Here is a 24,398-nt window from a genome sequence, read left to right as displayed (position 1 = left end):
AGCTTGGCAGTTCTTAGAAAGGTGAAGAATATGACCCAGTCATTTCATTCATAAGTATTTATCCAAGAGAAATGAAATCCTTTTTCCATACAAAGTCTTGTATTCAAATGTTCATAGTAGCCTTATTTGTAGTAGCCAAAAACTGGAAGTACCCAAATGTTCATCAACAGATGAATGGATAAACAAACTGTGGTATATCCATACAACAGAGTATCTACTCAACAATAAAAAGCCATGAAATACTGATACACATTACAACATGAATGAACCTCAAAATATACAGGCAGAGTGAAAGAAACCAGACAAAAAAGAAGTACGTATTGTATGATTCTATTTATATAAAATTCTAGAAAAGTCAAACTAATGTATAGTGACAGAAAGCAGGTCAATGGTTGCTTGAGTAGTGAGGGTGTATGTGCATGTGGGAGGACGTGGGAGGGAGAAGCCAGAAGGAAGGTTACAAACGGGTATAAGGAAACTTTTTGGGGCAATGGATATATTCATTATCTTGACTGTGGTGATGGGTTCACATTATCTTGATTGTGGTGATGGTGTCATGGTGTATACATATGTCAAAACTTATCGAATTGTATACTTTATTATATGTCAATTACACCTCAAGAAAGCTGTTTGGAAAAAAGCAGAAAGAAAACTGCAAAACAATATCATATATTATTTATATATAGTTATGTGCACAAAAATGATAAATACTTAAAACAGGGGAAAAGACTTCCTTCAGATGCAGACAGGAACAAAGTAAATGGAATCAAGGAAGGGTACACAAGGGACTTCAGTGGTATTTTGAAAGTTTTCTTCCAAAAAAGGGGATGAAACTGTGGCAAAACGTTAAGAGTTGACAAAGTTGGGTGATGAGTGTTATATTATTTTTATTATTTCCTACATTATTGTACATTTGAAGTGTGTGTGTGTGTGTGTGTAATTTTTCAAAAAGGTACTTCAATGTTAAGGTTGTTGTCAGGGTAGTTCCTTATTCCTCTCTCAAGCGTTTAAGTTCAGAACCATTTCCTAGGGCTACAGAGAGTAGGCAAAAATATAACATACTAGGCCCCTGACATTCTACACAATTGTCTGTACATGGGTGTTTCTGCATTTTTCTAAAAAGTAGACCCACAGTATCCTGATTATTATATTAGCCACCTACCTGGTATTCTTGCTTCAATTCTTGCTCCCTTAGAATCTATCCTTTTCATAATAGTCAAGGTGATCTTTTAAATCATCTGCTCAGAACCTTCCAAAGGTTTTCTATCCAACTTTGTTACGATATCCTGCAAGGCCTTCCGTAATCAGGCCCAGCTGATCTCTCTGACCTCCTCTCCTGTGCTCACAATCAGGCACACTGACCTCCTTATTACTCCCTGAATATGCCACGCATCCTCTCACCTCAGAGTCTTCACACTTGATTTCCCTTCTACCTGGGGAAGTCTATTCCTGATGGTTTATGTCTTCACTTCCTTCAGGTCTTTGCTCAAATGTCATCAGAAACCTTCGATAACCACCCTATATAAAAGAACACTCATTACCTTATGTGATTCTCTGTTCTTTTTAACCTGCTTTTGCTTTGATTTCAAGGTACTTATCGCCATTTAAATATTACATATTTATTTATCTTAAAAATGTCTCGAGGTTATAAAAGGGCTAACTGGCTCCCTCTGCTGCCCAGTCGTGCCGCCAGTGGGCTGAAGGAAGGGATTAGTTAGCTGGCTGAGCGCAGGCGACCGGGGACTGAAGAACGTGCAGCCCTCCCGTGCCACTTCCTAGAAAGATAGACAAAATGAAAAGGCAGAGGGCTACATACCAGATGAAGGAACAAGATAAAACCCCAGAGAAACAACTAAATGAAGTGGAGGTAGGCAACCTTCCAGAAAAAGAATTCAGAATAATGATAGTGAAGATGATCCAGGACCTCGGAATAAGGATGGAGGCAAAGATCGAGAAGATGCAAGAAATGTTTAACAAAGACCTAGAAGAATTAAAGAACAAACAAACAGAGATGAACAATACAATAACTGAAAACTACACTAGAAGGCATCAATAGCAGAATAACTGAGGCAGAAGAACGGATAAGTGACCTGGAAGACAGAATGGTGGAATTCACTGCTGCGGAACAGACTAAAGAAAAAAGAATGAAAAGAAATGAAGACAGCCTAAGAGACCTATGGGACAACATTAAATGCAACAACATTCGCATTATAGGGGTCCCAGAAGGAGAAGAGAGAGAGAAAGAACCAGAGAAAATATTTGAAGAGACTATAATCGAAAACTTCCCTAACATGGGAAAGGAAATAGTCACCCAAGTCCAGGAAGCGCAGCGAGTCCCATACAGCATAAACCCAAGGAGAAACACGCCGAGACACACAGTAATCAAATTGGCAAAAATTAAAGACAAAGAAAAATTATTAAAAGCAGCAAGGGAAAAACGACAAATAACATACAAGGGAACTCCCATAAGGTTAACAGCTGATTTCTCAGCAGAAACTCTACAAGCCAGACGGGAGTGGCATGATATACTTAAAGTGATGAAAGGGAAGAACCTACAACCAAGATTACTCTACCCGGCAAGGATCTCATTCAGATTTGATGGAGAAATCAAAAGCTTTACAGACAAGCAAAAGCTAAGAGAATTCAGCACCACCAAACCAGCTCTACAACAAATGCTAAAGGAACTTCTCTAAGTGGGAAACACAAGAGAAGAAAAGGACCTACAAAAACAAACCCAAAACAATTAAGAAAATGGTCATAGGAACATACATATCGATAATTACCTTAAACGTGAATGGATTAAATGCTCCAACCAAAAGACACAGGCTTGCTGAATGGATACAAAGACAAGATCCATATATATGCTGTCTACAAGAGACCCACTTCAGACCTAGGGACACATACAGACTGAAAGTGAGGGGATGGAAAAGGATATTCCATGCAAATGGAAATCAAAAGAAAGCTGGAGTAGCTATACTCATATCAGATAAAATAGACTTTAAAATAAAGAATGTTACAAGAGACAAGGAAGGACACTACATAATGATCAAGGGATCATCCAAGAAGAAGATATAACAATTATAAATATATATGCACCCAACATAGGAGCACCTCAATACATAATGCAACTGCTAACAGATATAAAAGAGGAAATCGACAGTAACACAATAATAGTGGGGGACTTTAACACCTCACTTACACCAATGGACAGATCATCCAAACAGAAAATTAATAAGGAAACAGAAGCTTTAAATGACACAATAGACCAGATAGATTTAATTGATATTTATAGGACATTCCATCCAAAAACAGCAGATTACACTTTCTTCTCAAGTGCGCATGGAACATTCTCCAGGATAGATCACATCTTGGGTCACAAATCAAGCCTCAGTAAATTTAAGAAAATCGAAATCATATCAAGCACCTTTTCTGACCACAACACTATGAGATTAGAAATCAATTACAGGGAAAAAAACGTAAAGAACACAAACACATGGAGGCTAAACAATACGTTACTAAATAACCAAGAGATCACTGAAGAAATCAAAGAGGAAATCAAAAAATACCTAGAGACAAATGACAATGAACACACGACAATCCAAAACGTATGGGATGCAGCAAAAGCAGTTCTAAGAGGGAAGTTTAGAGCAATACAATCTTACCTCAAGAAACAAGAAACATCTCAAATAAACAAACTAACCTTATGCCTAAAGCAATTAGAGAAAGAAGAATAAAAAAAAAAAACCAAAGTTAGCAGAAGGAAAGAAATCATAAAGATCAGATCAGAAATAAATGAAAAAGAAATGAAGGAAACGATAGCAAAGATCAATAAAAATAAAAGCTGGTTCTTTGAGAAGATAAACAAAATTGATAAGCCATTAGCCAGACTCATTAAGAAAAAGAGGGAGAGGACTCAAATCAATAATATTAGAAATGAAAAAGGAGAAGTTACAGCAGACACTGCAGAAATACAAAACATCCTAAGAGACTACTACAAGCAACTCTATGCCAATAAAATGGACAACCTGGAAGAAATGGACAAATTCTTAGAAAGGTATAACCTTCCCAGACTGAACCAGGAAGAAATAGAAAATATGAACAGACCAATCACAAGTAATGAAATTGAAACTGTCATTAAAAATCTTCCAACAAACAAAAGTCCAGGACCAGATGGCTTCACAGGTGAATTCTGTCAAACATTTAGAGAAGAGCTAACACCCATCCTTCTCAAACTCTTCCAAAAAATTGCAGAGGAAGGAACACTCCCAAACTCATTCTATGAGGCTACCATCACCCTGATACCAAAACCAGACAAAGATACTACAAAAAAAGAAAATTACAGACCAATATCACTGATGAATATAGATGCAAAAATCCTCGACAAAATACTGGCAAACAGAATCCAACAACACATTAAAAGGATCATACACCACGATCAAGTGGGATTTATCCCAGGGATGCAAGGATTCTTCAATATATGCAAATCAATCAATGTGATACACCATATTAATAAATTGAAAAAGAAAAACCATATGATCATCTGAATAGATGCAGAAAAAGCTTTTGACAAAATTCAACACCCATTTATGATAAAAACTCTCCAGAAAGTGGGCATAGAGGGAACTTTCCTCAACATAATAAAGGCCATATACGACAAACCCACAGCAAACATCATTCTCAATGGTGAAAAACTGAAAGCATTTCCTCTAAGATCAGGAACGAGACAAGGATGTCCACTCTCACCACTATTATTCAACACAGCTTTGGAAGTCCTAGCCACGGCAATCAGAGAAGAAAAAGAAATAAAAGGAATACAAATTGGAAAAGAAGAAGTAAAACTGTCACTGTTTGCAGATGACATGATACTATACATAGAGAATCCTAAAAATGCCACCAGAAAACTACTAGAGCTAATCAATGAATTTGGTAAAGTTGCAGGATTCAAAATTAATGCACAGAAATCTCTTGCATTCCTATACACCAATGATGAAAAATCTGAAAGACAAATTATGGAAACACTCCCATTTACCATTGCAACAAAAAGAATAAAATATCTAGGAATAAAACTACCTAGGGAGACAAAAGACCTGTATGCAGAAAACTGTAAGACACTGATGAAAGAAATTACAGATGATACCAACAGGTGGAGAGATATATCATGTTCTTGGATTGGAAGAATCAATATTGTGAAAATGACTATACTACCCAAAGCAATCTACAGATTCAATGCAATCCCTATCAAATTACCAATGGCATTTTTTACGGAGCTAGAACAAATCATGTTAAAATTTGTATGGAGACACAAAAGACCCCAAATAGCCAAAGCAGTCTTGAGGGAAAAAAACGGAGCTGGAGGAATCAGACTCCCTGACTTCAGACTCTACTATAAAGCTACAGTAATCAAGACAATATGGTACTGGCACAAAAGCAGAAACATAGATCAGTGGAACAGGATAGAAAGCCCAGAGATAAACCCACGCACCTATGGTCAACTAATCTATGACAAAGGAGGCAAAGATATACAATGGAGAAAAGACAGTGTCTTCAATAAGTGGTGCTGGGAAAACTGGACAGCTACATGTAAAAGAATGAAATTAGAACACTCTGTAACACCATACACAAAAATAAACTCAAAATGGATTCAAGACCTAAATGTAAGACCGGACACTATAAAACTCTTAGTGGAAAACATAAGAAGAACACTCTTTGACATCAATCACAGCAAGATCTTTTTTGATCCACCTCCTAGAGTAATGGAAATAAAAACAAAAATAAATAAATGGGACCTAATGAAACTTCAGAGCTTTTGCACAGCAAAGGAAACCATAAACAAGACGAAAAGACAACCCTCAGAATGGGAGAAAATATTTGCAAACGAATCAACGGACAAAGGATTAAACTCCAAAATATATAAACAGCTCATGCAGCTCAATATTAAAGAAACAAACAACCCAATCTAAAAATGGGCAGAAGACCTAAATAGACATTTCTCCAAAGAAGACATACAGATGGCCAAGAAGCTCATGAAAAGATGCTCAACATCACTAATTATTAGAGAAATGCAAATCAAAACTACAGTGAGGTATCACCTCACACCAGTTAGAATGGGCATCATCAGAAAATCTACAAACAACAAATGTTGGAGAGGGTGTGGAGAAAAGGGAACCCTCTTGCACTGTTGGTGGGAATGTAAATTGATACAGCCACTATGGAGAACAGTATGGAGGTTCCTTAAAAAACTAAAAATAGATTTACTATATGATCCAGCAATCCCACTACTGGGCATATACCCAGAGAAAACCATAATTCAAAAAGACACATGCACCCCAATGTTCACTGCAGCATTATTTACAATAGCCAGGTCATGGAAGCAACCTAAATGCCCATCGACAGACGAATGGTTAAAGAAGTTGTGGTACATATATACAATGGAATATTACTCAGCCATAAAAAGGAACGAAATTGAGTCATTTGCTGAGACGTGGATAGATCTAGAGACTGTCATACAGAGTGAAGTAAGTCAGAAAGAGAAAAACAAATATCATATATTAACGCATGTATGTGTAACCTAGAAAAATGGTACAGATGAGCCGGTTTGCAGGGCAGAAGTTGAGACACAGATGTAGAGAACAGACATATGGACACCAAGGGGGGAAAACTGCGGTGGGGTGGGGATGGTGGTGTGCTGAATTGGGCGATTGGGATTGACACGTATACACTGATGTGTATAAAACTGATGACTAACAAGAACCTGCAGTATAAAAAAAAACCAAACAAACAAAACAACTAATACTAAACTTTCATTGGGTTATTTGTATGGAAATATGTTAATATAAATGTTTCAGACATTACATGAAATTTCTAAAAATCTTATATGTTCTGGTATAATGTTATAAGTCATAATTCTAGTTATTACTTTAAAATGTATATCTCAGAAATAAAAAAAAGAAAATTAACTATGAGTTGAACCTGGATGATGGATACAGAAGAGTTCATTATACTGCTATTTTTGTTTATATTTTGTTTTTATTGTTTTCTATAATAAAATGTTTTTAAAAATTAAAAAAAAAAAGTCTCTGTTTTCTTCACTCCCACCCCCAGAATATAAGTTCAATAAGAAAAGAATTTTCTTCTGCTTTGCTCACAGATATATTTCCAGTGTCTAGAATAGTATCTAGGATGTAGTAAATATTCAAATGTTTCTGTTCTCCTAATAATCAGGTCAGAAAGGAAGATATTATGCCAAGTTCTGAAAATCTGCAAAAATATCAAGTTTGATAAATGGTACTATAACCAAGGAAGTTTATTAAAAAAAAGAAAGTATACCAACTCAGTAATTAAAAAGCTTTGCAGTATGCAACCAGTAAACAGCAAACTATGGCCAAACTTTCAGTAAAGGTGACATCTCTCTCTTTTTAGTTTTGAAACTAAATTTAATAACTAGTTATGGCTTTTTCCCTTCTTCCAGAAATATCCTGAAATTTCTGTCTAAAGATTAAAAGATATATTTAAATGTATACTTATCCATACTGGTAATTGTAAAAAGTAATTATTCTGAGTTAATTAAAATTCTGAAAAATGTCCAATTATGTATTTAATGATTAAAAGAAGAGAGGCTACGCATATATTTGCCTTTGTTAAATATTGATTTAAGGATTTCTAATATGTTTTTACAACATGTAATTTTAAGAGCAAATGTACACAGCAGAAAACATTTGGTATCATAATAATCTAATTTCTTTACAAACACAGAGCACAAGTCCACTGGTAAACATTTAAACAACTTAGAGTAAACACAATCTAGATGTCATATAATTTATCATTAAGGACTCCAGAGTCATAACTATTTAATTAAAATAAATCTGGACTACTCCTTGCTTGTATTACCTAACTACTACACTAAGGTATTAATAGTAATGACTTCACACTTACTTCAAAATCAGAAGGCACCAAAAAGAATACATAGAGCTTAAAAAATATTAAATGAACCACCAAAAGGAATGAAAACCAAAGGAGAAAAGGGCCTCCATTCATTTACTCAATAAATATCTAATGAAGACCTACTATATAGGTATTAAGCACAGTATTCCTGAGAATATTCCTGGATTGTCTATCCATCTGAGTTAATAGTAAAAATAATTCCAGATTGGATCCCTGCCCTTCCACTTATGAAGGCCTTGTGCTTTAGACAAACACCGAAGTTTCTCTGTTCTTCAGCCTTCTTTTATCTGAAAAATAAGGATAACACTGCCCTTATCTAGCATCCAGATACCTGGCACTCTTTCACTTACTGGTCTCTATAAAATATTTGACAATTAGTCATATAGTGACTTATATTAACATTTTACTAAAGCTTTAAATTATTATTTAAATATTTTATTTAACATTTCATGAAATCCCATCTAGGTAAGTTTCTTCAAAGCAGAAACCATGATACATTTTTCAGAATCCTCTATTATAATCAACTAGTAGTATTACCATATGTCAACTGTTTGGGGAGAGGGACAGGGAGAGCTGAGTTTTAAAAAATATGTTTTGTATTTTTCTATGACAAGCCAAAAAAATGGTAAAAAGTGATGCAATTATAATGTGTTTTAAATTAAACTAACAAAAAGCCAGGAATCTTTTTAGCTTGATCTAGCAGTTAAAAATGGGAGTATCAAATCAAACTTACTCCAATTCCCCTGAGAGGAGCTGTGTAAGCACTTTACACACATGGTCAACAATCTTTACAACCATCCTGTAATACAGAATGAAATTTTACTTTCAGAAAAAATATATATAAATAGCATTAAGAATTTTTTTGCAGAGGGAGCTGCTGTCATTTATAAGGTCTTTTTGAAAAGATAAACTTGGGGCTTTCCTGGTGGCGCAGTGGTTAAGAATCCGCCTGCCAATGCAGGGGACACGGGTTTGAGACCTGGTCTGGGAAGATCCCACATGCCACGGAGCAACTAAGCCTGTATGCCCAACTATTGAGCCTGTGCTCTAGCACCCATGAGCCACAACTACTAAGCCCACGCGCCACAACTACTGGAGCCCGCACGCCTATAGCCCATGATCCACAACAAGAGAAGCCACCGCAATGAGAAGCCCACGCACCTCAACGAAGAGTAGCCCCCACTCGCTACAACTAGAGAAAGCCCGAGCACAGCAATGAAGACCCAACGCAGCCAAAAATAAATTAAAAAAAAAAAACTCCTTAAAAGATAAATTTGAACAAGTTGCTTTATTAACTGTTTCTTTCAATAACCAGTGAGCCAGATTGAAAAAAAACCATGAAGAATTGAAACAAGAAAGGAAAAATGGGTGATATTGTTAAGAGAAGAAAAACATCACCCTCCCCCCAAAAACCCTATTAATAGAAAGTGCAAAGGGATTTAGACCAATTATTAGAAATAATAAGTTTAAAGATAATTGGCCATAAGATCTATATATGAAAACTAACTATATTTCTATATACACCACCAAAAGTTAGAAAACATAATTTAAAAGGACAATGTTTAACACCTCCCTCAAACACACACATACACACACACAAACCCTAAAACAATAAAGTACTTAAGAACAGATTAATGAAATAGACTGAAATACAGAAACAAAGTTAAGTGTAAGCCCTGTATTCCAGTCATCTGTTGCTGCATAACAAATTCCTCCAAAACTTAAAGGCCTAAAACCGCCACGTAATTCTGCTAATGATTTTGTAGAGCAGACATTTAGGAAGTCAGCTGAGGAGTTCTCACTTGGGGTCTCTCATGCAGTTGAGTCAGATGTTGGCTGAAGCTACAGTCATCTGAAGGCTCAACTGCACTGATGTACAAGATGGCTCACTCATGTGCTGGCACCTGAGGCTGGACATTTCTGAGCTCAGCTGTGGCTGTGGCTATCTCCCATGTGGGAGTCTTCAGATATTTGGACATTTCACATGATGGCTAAGTTCCCCCAGTGCAAGCATCCTCAGAGAACCAGTGGGAGCTATCTGGCCTTTTCTGATCTAGCCTCAGAAATCTGGTGGCATTACTTCTGCCTCAGCTCAGATTCAAAGGGAGGAGAATTAGACTCCACTGTTGCTACTGTTTGTGGGGGAGTAGCAACGTCATACTGTAGAAGATGATGTAGGATGCAAGAAACTTTGCAGGTATCTTTAAAATGTACAATCTACCACAATCTGTATGCAGAAAACTATAAAGATACACAAATAATAAAGAATACATAACCAAGTACAAGAATATCCCATATTCACAGGCAGGAAAACTGGACATTGTAAATATGTCATTTTTCTCTAAATAGATGGATAAATCTAATGCAATTCCCAAATTTCCAACAAGACTGTGTATGAACTTTGAAAAGCAGATTCCAAATTTTATATGGAAGGCTAAATGGCCAAGAATAGCCAAAACACTCCTGAAAAGGTAGAATAAGGTAATCGTATTATCCAACTAGATATCAAGCCTTATCACAAGACTGTCTTAATTAACATAGTGTGGACCTTGGTGGAGAAATAGACAAATTGACCAGTAGAATAGAAGAGAAAGACCGGAGACACACTTATGCATATATGGAATTGTGATATGTAAATAACACTGCAGAAATCAGTTAATAATGAGAGACAACTGGTTTTCCAAAAGAAATAAAACAAAATTTTATTTATATCTATCTCATAACCATCAATACCAGATGGATTAACAACTTAACCGTTAAAAGCAAAACATTTAAAACATTCAACAGAAAATATAGGGAAATTATCTTCTTGATCTTAGGATACAGAACATTCCTTGAACAAGATACCAACAGCATGAATCACAAGAGAAAACACTGATAAATTAGATTGATAAAGACTGACACATTTAAATTAAGAACCCCTTTTCAACAAAGACACTATACCAAAAGTAAAAAGATACTCCTTACTATACAAATCGAATAATGATAAATCTAGAAAATTTATAGTAACCGTTCACGAAACTGTTTGTCTAAAAATAAGTTTTATGCAAACTAGCAAAGAACAAGCCTATACAAAAAATTCAAGGCAGATATGAATAAAACTAAACAAATACCTATATCTAACAACAGTTTCGATCTCATTATTTTAATGGCACACACCAAGCTTTTATGCCAGATGGAGATCAATAATGTAAATATATATATATATTTTAAAATCAGTAAACAAACACTTTGACCATACCACTGTCTCAAGAAAATCAGAAGTGATTTTTAATGACGTTAAACAGTGAAGATGGTAAGAAATGAAAGTCATAATAATCTCATTGACATTAACATGTATAGTACCATTCAATAAACTCTGCATCTTGCTGAGCACCTGGTACTGTGACATACACAATTAGTGGAGACATAGTCCCTGATCTTTAGGGCTATAATTTAGGTAGCAAGAAGTAAAATACACATATAGAGAGGCGAGTCAAATTTCCACCTAAGTCTCAAATCAATCTTTTTTTCTCTATCTTCACCATCTCTGTAACCACTCCTAAATGATCTTTTGCATTCATTTCATTCTATCCCAGTCTATTCACTATACTGCAGCTATAATAACCTTTTGAAATGTAAGAGGATCAAAAACGCATTTTTCGGTGAAAAAGACTATAGATTCACAAACACGAGAGAGGACCTTCAAGATAGCAGAGAGGAGTAAGACATGGAGATCACCTTCCTCCCCACAAATACATCAAAAATACATCTACATATGGAACAACTCCTACAGAACACCTACTGAACACTGGCAGAAGACCTCATATTTCCCAAAAGGCAAGAAACTCCCCAGGTACCTAGCAATGTGGCTGACAGGGTCTTGGTGCTCTGGCCGGGTGTCAGGCCTGAGCCTCTGAGGTGGGAGAGCAGAGTTGAGGACACTGGACCACCAGAGACCTCCCAGCCCCATGTAATATCAATCGGTGAGAGCTCTCCCAGAGATCTCCGTCTCAACGCTAAGACTCAGCTCCACTCAACGACCAGCAAGCTCCAGTGCTGGACACCCCATGCCAAACAACTAGCAAGACAGGAACACAACACCATCCATTAGCAGAGAGACTACCTAAAATCATAATAAGTTCACAGACACCCAAAACACACCATTGGACGTGGTCCTGCCCACCAAAGACAAGATCCAGCCTCATCCACCAGAACACAGGCACCAGGCCCCTCCACCAGGAAGCCTACACAACCCACTGAAACAACCTTACCCACTGGAGGCAGACACCAAAAACAACAGGAACTATGAACCTGCAGCCTGCAAAAAGGAACCCCAAACACAGCAAGTAAACCAAAATGAGAAGACAGAGAAATACACAGCAGATGAAGAAGCAAAGTAAAAACCCACCAGACCAAACAAATGAAGAGGAAATAGGTAGTCTACCTGAAAAAGATTTCAGAGTAATGAGAGTAAAGATGATCCAAAATCTTGGAAGTAGAATAGACAAAATGCAAGAAATATTTAACAAGGACGTAGAAGAACTAAAGAGGAACCAAGCAACGATGAAAAACACAATAAATGAAATTAAAAATACTCTAGATGGGATCAATAGCAGAATAACTGAGGCAGAAGATCGGATAAGTGACCTGGAAGATAAAATAGTGGAAATAACTACCACAGAGCAGAATAAAGAAAAAAGAATGAAAAGAATTGAGGACAGTCTCAGAGACCTCTGGGAAAACATTAAACGCACCAACATTCGAATTATAGGGGTCCCAGAAGAAGAAGAGAAAAAGAAAGGGACTGAGAAAATATTTGAAGAGATCATAGTTGAAAACTTCCCTAATATGGGAAAGGGAATAGTCAATCAAGTCCAGGAAGCACGGAGAGTCCCATACAGGATAAATCCAAGGAGAAACACGCCGAGACACATAGTAATCAAACTATCAAAAATTAAATACAAAGAAAAAATATTAAAAGCAGCAAGGAAAAGCAACAAATAACATACAATGGAATCCCCATAAGGTTAACAGCTGATCTTTCAGCAGAAACTCTGCAAGCCAGAAGGGACTGGCAAGACATATTTAAAGTGATGAAAGGGAAAAAGCTACAACCAAGATTACTCTACCCAGCAAGGATCTCATTCAGATTCGATGGAGAAATTAAAACGTTAACAGACAAGCAAAAGCTAAGAGAATTCAGCACCACCAGACCAGCTCTACAACAAATGCTAAAGGAACTTCTCTAGGCAGGAAACTCAAGAGAAGGAAAAGACCTACAATAACAAACCCAAAACAATTAAGAAAATGGTAATAGGAACATACATATCAATAATTACCTTAAATGTAGATGGAGTAAATGCTCCAAGCAAAAGACAGAGACTGGCTGAATGGATACAAAAAGAGGACCCGTATATATGCTGTCTACAAGAGACCCACTTCAGACATAGGGACACATACAGACTGAAAGTGAGGGGATGGAAAAGATATTCCATGCAAATGGAAATAAAAAAAAAGCTGGAGAAGTAATTCTCGTATCAGACAAAAGAGACTTTAAAATAAAGACTATTACAAGAGACAAAGAAGGACACTACATAATGATCAAGGGATCAATCCAAGAAGATATAACAATGGTAAATATTTATGTACCCAACATAGAAACACCTCAATACATAAGGCGAATGCTAACAGCCATAAAAGGAGAAATCAACAGTAACACAGTAATAATAGGGGACTTTAACACCCCACTTTCACCAATGGACAGATCAACCAAAATGAAAATAAATAAGGAAACACAAGCTTTAAATGATACATTAAACAGAATGGACTTACTGATATTTACAGGACATTCTCAACTGCTCATGGAACACTCTCCAGGATAGATCATATCTTGGGTCACAAATCAAGCCTTGGTAAATTTAAGAAAATTGAAATCGTATCAAGTATCTTTTCTGCCCACAACGCTATGAGACTAGATATCAATTACAGGAAAAAAAAACTGTAAAAAGTACAAACACATGGAGGCTAAACAATACACTACTAAATAACCAAGAGATCACTGAAGAAACCAAAGAGGAAATCAAAATATACCTAGAGGGGCTTCCCTGGTGGCACAGTGGTTAAGAATCTGCCTGCCATTGCAGGGGACACAGGTTCGAGCTCTGGTCTGGGAAGATTCCCACATGCTGTGGAGCAACTAAGCCCATGCGCCACAACTACTGAGCCTGCACTCTAGAGCCCGTGAAGCACAACTACTGAAGCCCATGCACCTGGAGCCCATGCTCTGCAACAAGAGAAGCCACCGCAATGAGAAGCCTGCACACCGCAAGGAAGAGTAGCCCCCACTCACCACAACTTGAGAAAGCCCGGGTGCAACAACAAAGACCCAACACAACCAAAAAAAAAAACCTAGAAACAAATGACAATGAAAACATGACAACCCAAAACCTATGGGATGCAGCAAAAGCAGTTCTAAGAGGGAAGTTTAGAGCAATACAATCTTACCTCAAGAAACAAGAAACATCTCAAATAAACAAACTAACCTTACACCTAAAGCAATTAGAGAAAGAAGAATAAAAAAAAAAAACCAAAGTTAGCAGAAGGAAAGAAATCATAAAGATCAGATCAGAAATAAATGAAAAAGAAATGAAGGAAACGATAGCAAAGATCAATAAAACTAAAAGCTGGTTCTTTGAGAAGATAAACAAAATTGATAAACCATTAGCCAGACTCATCAAGAAAAAAAGGGAGAAGACAAATTAACAGAATTAGAAAGGAAAAAGGAAAAGTAACAACTGACACTGCAGAAATACAAAGGATCATGAGAGATTACTACAAGCAACTCTATGCCAATAAGATGGACAACCTGGAAGAAATAGACAAATTCTTAGAAAAGCACAACCTTCTGAGACTGAACCAGGAAGAAATAGAAAATATAAACAGACCAATCACAAGCACTGAAAGTGAAACTGTGATTAAAAATCTTCCAACAAACAAAAGTCCAGGACCAGATGGCTTCACAGACGAATTCTATCAAACATTTAGAGAAGAGCTAACACCTATCCTTCTCAAACTCTTCCAAAATATATCAGAGGGAGGAACACTCCCAAACTCATTCTATGAGGGCACCATCACCCTGACACCAAAACCAGACAAAGATGTCACAAAAAAAGAAAACTACAGGCCAATATCACTGATGAACATAGATGCAAAAATCCTCAACAAAATACTAGCAAACAGAATCTAACAGCACATTAAAAGGATCATACAACATGATCAAGTGGGGTTTATCCCAGGAATGCAAGGATTCTTCAATATACGCAAATCAATCAATGTGATACACCACATTAACAAACTGAACAATAAAAACCATATGATCATCTCAATAAATGCAGGAAAACCTTTCAATATAATTCAACACCTATTTGTGATAAAAACCCTACAGAAAGTAGACACAGAGGGAACTTACCTCAACATAATAAAGGCCATATATGACAAACCCACAGCCAACATCGTTCTCATTGGTGAAAAACTGAAACCACTTCCACCAAAATCAGGAAAAAGACAAGGTTGCCCACTCTCACCACTACTATTCAACATAGTTTTGGAAGTTTTAGCCACAGAAATTAGAGAAGAAAAAGAAATAAAAAGAATCCAAATCGGAAAAGAAGAAGTAAAACTGTCTCTGTATGCTGATGACATGATACTACACATAGAGAATCCTAAAGATACTACCAGAAAACTACTTGAACTAATAGGTGAATTTGGTAAAGTAGCAGGATACAAAATTAATGCACAGAAATCTCTTGCATTCCTACACACTAATGATGAGAAATCTGAAAGAGAAATTAAGGAAACACTCCCATTTACCACTGCAAGAAAAAGAATAAAATACCTAGGAATAAACGTACCTAAGGAAACAAAAGACCTGTATGCAGAAAACTATAAGACACTGATGAAAGAAATTAAACATGATACAAACAGATGGAGAGATATACCATGTTCTTGGATTGGAAGAATCAACATTGTGAAAATGACTATACTACACAAAGCAATCTACAGATTCAATGCAATCCCTATCAAACTACCAATGGCATTTTTCACAGAACCAGAACAAAAAAATTCACAACTTGTATGGAAACACAAAAGACCCTGAATAGCCAAAGCAATCTTGAGAAAGAAAAACAGAGCTGGAGGAATCAGGCTCCCTGACTTCAGACTATACTACAAAGCTAGAGTAATCAAGACAGTATGGCACTGGCACAAAAACAGAAATATAGATCAATGGAACAGGAAAGCCCAGAGATAAACCCACGCACCTATGGTCACCTTATCTTTGATAAAGGAGGCAAGAATACACAGTGGAGAAAAGACAGCCTCTTCAATAAGTGGTGCTGGGAAAACTGGACAGCTACACGTAAAAGAATGAAATTAGAACACTCCCTAACGCCATACACAAAAGTAAACTCAAAATGGATTAAAGACCTAAATGTAAGGTCAGACACTATAAAACTCTTAGAGGAAAACATAGGCAGAACACTCTATAACATAAATCACAGCAAGATCCTTTTTGACCCACCTCCTAGAGAAATGGAAATACAAACAAAAATAAACAAATGGGACCTAATGAAACTTAAAAGCTTTTGCACAGCCAAGGAAACCATAAACAAGATGAAAAGACAACCCTCAGAATGGAAGAAAACACCTGCAAACAAAGCAACTGACAAAGGATTAATCTCCAAAATTTACAAGCAGCTCATGCAGCTCAATATCAAAAAAACAAACAACCCAATCCAAAAATGGGCAGAAGACCTAAATATACATTTCTCCAAAGAAGATATACAGATTGCCAACAGACACATAAAAGAATGCTCAACATCATTAATCATTAGAGAAATGCAAATCAAAACTACAATGAGATATCATCTCACACCAGTCAGAATGGCCATCATCAAAAAATCTAGAAACAATAAATGCTGGAGAGGGTGTGGAGAAAAGGGAACCCTCTTGCACTGTTGGTGGGAATGTAAATTGATACAGCCACCATGGAGAACAGTATGGAGGTTCCTTAAAAAACTAAAAATAGAACTACCATATGACCCAGCAATCCCACTACTGGGCATATACCCTGAGAAAACCATAATTCAAAAAGAGTCATGTACTACAGTGTTCATTGCAGCACTATTTACAATAGCCAGGTCATGGAAGCAACCTAAGTGTCCATCAACAGATGAATGGATAAAGAAGATGTGACACATATATACAATAGAATATTACTCAGCCATAAAAAGAAACGAAATTGAGTTATTTGTAGTGAGGTGGATGGAGTTAGAGTCTGTCATACAGAGTGAAGTAAGTCAGAAAGAGAAAAACAAATACCGTATATTAACACATATATATGGACTATATATGGAATCTAACACATATATGCTAACACATATAAATGGTTCTGAAGAATCTAGGGGCAGGACAGGAATAAAGACACAGACATAGAGAATGGACTTGCAGACACAGGGAGAGGGAAGGGTAAGCTTGGTCGAAGTGAGAGAGTGGCATTGATATATATACACTACCAAATGTAAAAGAGATAGCTAGTGGGAAGCAGCCACATAGCACAGGGGGATCAGCTCCATGCTTTGTGGAGCACAGGGAGGGTGGGAGGGAGACGCAAGAGGGAGGGGATTTGGGGATATATGTATACATATAGCTGATTCACTTTGCTATACAGCAGAAACTAACACAACATTGTAAAGCAACTATATTCCAATAAAGATGTATTTTAAAAAAAAAGAAAAAGAAAAAAAGAAACACTAGGCACAGGACTGAAAAACGGAATTCATATGAAAGCCTGTACTGAACAATGAAAGCACAGGAGCCTTCATCTAAGCTGCTTCTATAATTAGGAAATAAGTGCCTACTTACCCAAGGGGGAAAATGAGGATTCTTCTTTAGAAAACTAAACCAGAACAACCTCTAGATACTGACACTTGGAGGTTGCTCCAAGGAAAATGACAGTCTACCAAAGCACCTTTAGGTGAAGTCCACCAGGGGACAAGCAATCAGCTTTTTAGTGTCTCAGAAAAGCAGGAAAAATTTTTATGTCCAAAGATAAAGTGCTACGAAAAATAAGAAGAAAAGAAAAAGCTCTTGGAAAATAAATACTGTAATAGTAGAAATAAAGAATTCAGTAGAAAGAATTGAAAATAAGGCTGAGGAAATCTCTCAGAAAATAGAAGAGAAAATTAGACAAGCAATCCAAGAGTCTTCCATCCAACAGAATAGGGATCAGCAAACTTTTTCTCCAAAGGGCCAGACAGTAAATAGTTTAGGCTTTGCAGGCCATATGGTCTCTTGTTGCAACCAAACAACTCTGCTGTTGTACTATGAAAGCAGCCAAAGACAGTACATAAACAAATGGGGCAGACAGCAGGCAAGATGTGGCCTGTGAGCTATAGTTTGCTGACCCTTGCAATGAAAGAATTTAAAAAAAAAGAGAGAATAAGAAAAAACACAGAGGAATAAATCATCAAATAAATTATTTAAGAAAATTCCCAGAACTAAAACGATGAGTTTTTAGATTGAAAGGGTCCAACGCAAAGCACACCATATTATCAAACTTCAGAACACCAGGATAAACAGATCACAAAAGTTCCCAAAGAGAGAAAAAAATTGGTCTTATACAAAGATAAGGAAACTAGATGATATCTGCTTTTTTAAGAGCAACACTAAACTAGAAAGCCTAGAAAGCCTTCAATATTGAAAGAGAATTCTATACCTACTCAAAGTAGCAATCACATGTGAGGGGAGAATAAAGGTGTTTATCAGACACATAATAAATTAAAAATTTACCTCTAAGGTACACTTATTTGAGAGCTATTGAAAGATGTATTCCAACAAAATAATAGAGTAAGCCCAAAATAAGGAAGACATGATAGCCAGGAAAAACAGGAACCCAACACAAGAGGAGCTGAGGGAAGTCCTAGAACAACAGCTGTGCAACAAGCCTAGAAAGTGAGTCCAGATTGGAATTGGAGGAAGAAGGGCTTCAGGAGGGAGTCTTTAGTATAAAGAATGGAAGTGATGTATTTGAACATATGAAAAATATTGACAGCATGTGGCAGAGATGTGGAGCACTTAAAAAATAATTAACTAAAAATACACAAAAACCCAGGCAATATAAAAAAGTGAGAAAAGTATTAACTCCAAAAGAAGCAAAAGGACAGCTAACATCATACTTAACAGTAAAAAGAGGAAACCATTTCCTCTAAGGTCAGGAACAAGACAAGGATGTCCACTCTTAGCACTTTTATTCAACATAGTATTGGAAGTCCTAGCCACAGCAACCAGACAAGAAAAAGAAATAAAAGGAATCCAAACTGAAAAGGAAAAAGTAAAACTATTTGCTTATTTGTTTAGTATCATGTCACTATTTGCAGGTGACATGATACTAAACATAGAAAATCCTAAACACGCCACCAGCAAACTACTAGAGCTCAATGAATTTGGTAAAGTTGCAGGATGCAAAATTAATATACAGAAATCTGTTGCATTTCTAAATACTAACAACAAACTATCAGAAAGAGAAATTAAGGAAACAATTCCACTCACCACTGCCTCAAAAAGAATAAAACACCTAGGGATAAACCTACCTAAGGTGGTAAAAGATCTGTACTCAGAAAACTATAAGATACTAATGAAAGAAATTGAAGATGATACAAACAGATGGAAAGATATACCACGTACATGGATTGGAAGAGTTAATATTGTTAAAATGACCATACTACCCAAGGCAATCTACAGATTCAGTGCAATCCCTATCAAGATACCAAGGGCATTTTTTGCAGTACTAGAACAAATAATTTTAAAATTTGTATGGAAACACAAAAGACCCCATATAGCCAAAACAATCTTGAGAAAGAACAGAGCTGGAGGAATCATGCTCCCTGACTTCAGGCTATACTCCAAAGCTACAGTAATCAAAACAGTATGGTACTGGCACAAAAACATTTAGATCAATGGAACAGAGAGTTCAGAAATAAACCCACACACTCGTGGTCAATGAATCTACAACAATGGAGGCAAGAATATACAATGGAGAAAAACAGCCTCTTCAATAAATGGTGCTGGGAAAACTGGACAACTACATGTATAAGAATGACATCAGAACATTCTCTAACACCATATACAAAAATAAACTCAAAATGGATTAAAGACCTAAATGTAAGACCAGAAACCATAAAACTCCTAGAAAAAAACACAGGCAGAACACTCTGACATAAATCGTAGCAATATTTTTTTGGATCTGTCTCCTAAAGAAAAGGAAATAAAAGCAAAAATAAACAAATGGGACCTAATTAAACTTAAAAGCTTTTGCACAGCAAAAGAAACCACTGGCAAAACGAAAAGACAACCTACTGAATGGGAGAAAATATTTGCTAATGATAAGACCAATAAGGAGTTTATATCCAAAATATGATAAGCAGCTCATACAACTCAACATCAAAAAACCCCCAAACACCTCAATTAAAAAATGGGCGGAAGACCTAAACAGACATTTTTCCAAAGAAGACATACAGATGGCCAACAGGCACATGAAAAAATGCTAAACACTGTTAATCATCAGAGAAATGCAAACTAAAACTACAATGAGATATCATCTCACACCTGCCAGATGGCTATCATCAAAAAGACCACAAATAAATGCTGGTAAGGATGTGGGGAAAAGGGAACCCTTGTACACTGTTAGTGGGAATGTAAACTAGCATGGTCACTGTGGAAAACTGTACAGCCGTTTCTCAAAAATCTAAAAATAAAACTACCATATTACCCAGCAATTCCACTCCTGGGTATATGTCCAAAAAAACCCAAAAACACTAAGTCAGAAAGATACATGCACCTCAATGTTCATATCAGCATTATTTACAATAGCCAAGATATGGAAGCAACCTAAGTGTCCATCAACTGATGAATGGATAAAGAAGATGTGGTATACACAGACACACACACACACACACACACACAAACACACACTGGAATACTACTCAGCCATAAAAAAGAATGAAATTTTGCCATTTGCAACAACATGGATAGACTTAGAGGGTATCAGTGAAGTAAGTCAAAAGACAGAGAAAGACAAATACTGTATGATATCACTTATATGTAGAATCTAAAAAATAAAACAAACTAGTGAATATAATAAAAAGGAAACAGACTCACAGATATAGAGAACAAACTGATGGTTACCAGTGGGGAGAGGGAAAGGTGGTAGAGCGAGATAGGGGTAGGGGACTAAGAGGTACAAACTGTTATGTATAAAATAAATAAGCTACAAGGATAAACATACAACACGAAATATAGCCAATATTTTATAATAACTATAAATGGAGTATAACCTTTAAAAATTGTGAATCACTATGTTGTACACCTATAACTCATATAATATTGTACATCAACTATATCTCAATTAAAAACAAAAAACACTAAAGACATTTAAAAAGTCATTAGAGTGAAAGTGACATTTTAAAGGAAAAAAAGCAAAAGGCTGTAGTGTATGTCACTATTTGGCTTAGCAAGAAACAATGCCTTTATAATCAAAAATAATGAGATATTGATCACTAATTTAACCAGAAATTATAATATATGTAATTATAGGGGGGAAAGGAATTAGGAGAGTAGGGTGGAAAGCTAGATCTGCATCTCCTATAGCAAGAAGAGACTATGCCTAAACCTGATTAATTAAGAAATACCAGTCTACACATGGTATTTAGGAATAAAGAGCTAAATACCAGGGAAAATGGCCAAAAGGATTAAAAGTAGTTTCCTAGGGCTTCCCTGGTGGCGCAGTGGTTGAGAATCTGCCTGCTAATGCAGGGGACACGGGTTCGAGCCCTGGTCTGGGAAGATCCCACATGCCACGGAGCAGCTGGGCCCGTGAGCCACAATTGCTGAGCCTGCGCGTCTGGAGCCTGTGCCCCGTAACGGGAGGGGCCGCGATAGAGAAAGGCCCGCGCACCGCGATGAAGAGCGGTCCCCGCACCGCGATGAAGAGTGGCCCCCGCTTGCCGCAACTGGAGAAAGCCCTCGCACGAACCGAAGACCCAATACAGACAAAAATAATAAAAATAAATAAATAAATAAATAAATGTTATCATGGTTATGATAAAAAAAAAAAAAAAAAAAAAAAAGTAGTTTCCTAAAAGTAGGACTTGGAGATGGAGAAGGGTAGGGTTCTATAAGGCTTTTAATTTTACTTGGCTGTTAAGTATGTAAATATATGACTTTCAAAAATTAATTTAAAATAATTAAAATTTATTACAAAGCCAATAACTAGCAAAAAATGTTTGCAACACTATATTATTGCAACAATCTTATACACAGAAGACCAATATCTTAAAATTATAAGGAACTCTGACAAAAGACAACAACATAATATAATATATGCAAGAGACATGAACAGGCAATTCACACAAAAAACATTACTATCCAAGGTGCATATAAAAAACTTTCACCCTTCAAAGCAATAAAAGAAAAAATTCAGATTAAAACGACAAAGCAGTGTTATTTTAACCTACTAATTAGCAAAAATTTGAGGAATGAGTAATACTAGTGTTTTAAAATGCATTCATTGTGAAAGTGTAAGTTGATATATCATTTCTGGAGAAAATTTTGGTGATATGAATCAAAATCTTAAAAATATGTATGACATCTAATTCAATAATTCCTGCTAAAAATGCATCCTTAAGGAAATAGTTACAAATACATATAAAAGGATTCAGCTACAAGGGTATTTATTTTAGCAAAATCTCCTTAAGACTCTCTTTTTCGGGCTTCCCTGGTGGCGCAGTGGTTGAGAATCTGCCTGCCAATGCAGGGCACATGGGTTCGAGCCCTGGTCTGGGAAGATCCCACATGCCGCGGAGCAACTAGGCCCGTGAGCCACAACTGCTAAGCCTGCGCGTCTGGAGCCTGTGCTCCACAACAAGAGAGGCTGCAATAGTGAGATGCCCGCGCACCGTGATGAAGAGTGGCCCCTGCTTGCCACAACTAGAGAAAGCCCTCGCACAGAAACGAAGACCCAACACAGCCAAAAATAATAAATAAATAAATAAATAAATTTATAAAAAAAAAGACTGTCTTTTTCATAGTGATTTACCTGAAACAATAAAATAGCCTTACCTGAACTGTACGTCCTGCATTGATATGCTCTTCATGCAACTTGTCCCAGATTCTGCACCTCTGATACTATACGAAAGAAAGGGGAAAGGTACTGAATTTTTTTTTATCACTAAGTGATTATTCCCAATTTACCTCAAAAATCCCCACTCACCCACCCAAACTTAAACATACCAGCTAAAAAAGTTACTGACTTAGTAGTGGAAATTAACTGTCCAAAGACCATACAAGTAACTAGGAAGTTTTCAAAAACATTACACACAAAATTCTGGTAAATGGTAAAAACAAACAAAAATCACTAAATACTCTTTATTTTACTGAAAAAGATTATGTATTTTGTCTATAATGCACACTCTTTGGAGGTGAAAAAAATGAGAATGTAAAAGAGTGTGAAAAATGAAAAGACTAACAGCATTCATCAGATATTCTTACTATATATGAAGACTCTGAAATGTCTGTTAATGATAGAGTCAAGTACTGAAAACTAAAATGTGATTTGAGAAAAAGTAACATGGATACTGCAGACTAGAAAGTATATAAAAATGAGAATGAACATTTAATATATATGTCTTAATTTTTACCAAGGTAATGTTTAGTTTTCAGAGTTCACCCAAGAAACTTAATGAGCATGATAATGGAAAATTTTTCATTTGACAGGAAAATGTGATAACATTATGACGGAATACTTGTATAAAATATAAACACCACCAATGTCACATATTATTTTTGGTTGAAATAAAAAACCCAAATAATTAAGATGTTAGCAGATGTGAATAATTACATTAAACACATTTTTGGTATAACCCACACACACACACTACTTTGAAAGCACAGAAACATGAAATGCCCCATATACACATGGAAGGAAAAACAGATTATAAAAGTAGAGCACTAAAATTTTTTCTAGGGTATTTTTATATTCCTTATTCTGCATATTCTTTAAATTTAGTAGTGAATAATGCAGCAAAAAACTCTTTTGATACTCCTGAATTTTTGTTTTTTATATCATCTAAGAACTAAACAATAGCCATTAAGCTTAAAAATAACTAGACTATGGAGAACAGTATGGAGGTTCCTTAAAAAACTAAAAATAGAACTACCATACGACCGAGCAATCCCACTACTGGGCATATACCCTGAGAAAACCATAATTCAAAAAGACACATGCACCCCAATGTTCACTGCAGCACTATTTACAATAGCCAGGACATGGAAGCAACCTAAATGTCCATCAACAGATGAATGGATAAAGAACACGTGGTACATATATACAATGGAATATTACTCAGCCATAAAAAGGAATG

General features: G+C 36.3%; 1 protein-coding gene across 6 annotated transcripts in view; it reads right to left on the bottom strand.

Annotated features, from left to right (window-relative positions):
- Window positions 1-24,398, bottom strand: part of STX17 (syntaxin 17) — a 110,199-nt gene that overhangs the window by 65,027 nt on the left and 20,774 nt on the right. For all 6 annotated transcript variants that reach the window (XR_009008749.1, XM_007197061.2, XM_007197062.2 and 3 more), the window contains exon 3: window positions 23,098-23,163. Coding sequence is in view for 5 of the 6 variants with exons in the window: in XM_007197061.2 (XP_007197123.1) it covers window positions 23,098-23,163 (66 nt within the window). In the remaining variant the exon portion in view is untranslated. The remainder of the gene's footprint in view (window positions 1-23,097; window positions 23,164-24,398) is intronic.

The sequence above is a fragment of the Balaenoptera acutorostrata genome, chromosome 6 (assembly GCF_949987535.1).
Source record: "Balaenoptera acutorostrata chromosome 6, mBalAcu1.1, whole genome shotgun sequence".
Classification (NCBI taxonomy): Eukaryota; Metazoa; Chordata; class Mammalia; order Artiodactyla; family Balaenopteridae; genus Balaenoptera; species Balaenoptera acutorostrata.
This window is presented reverse-complemented; position numbering and strand designations above follow the sequence as displayed.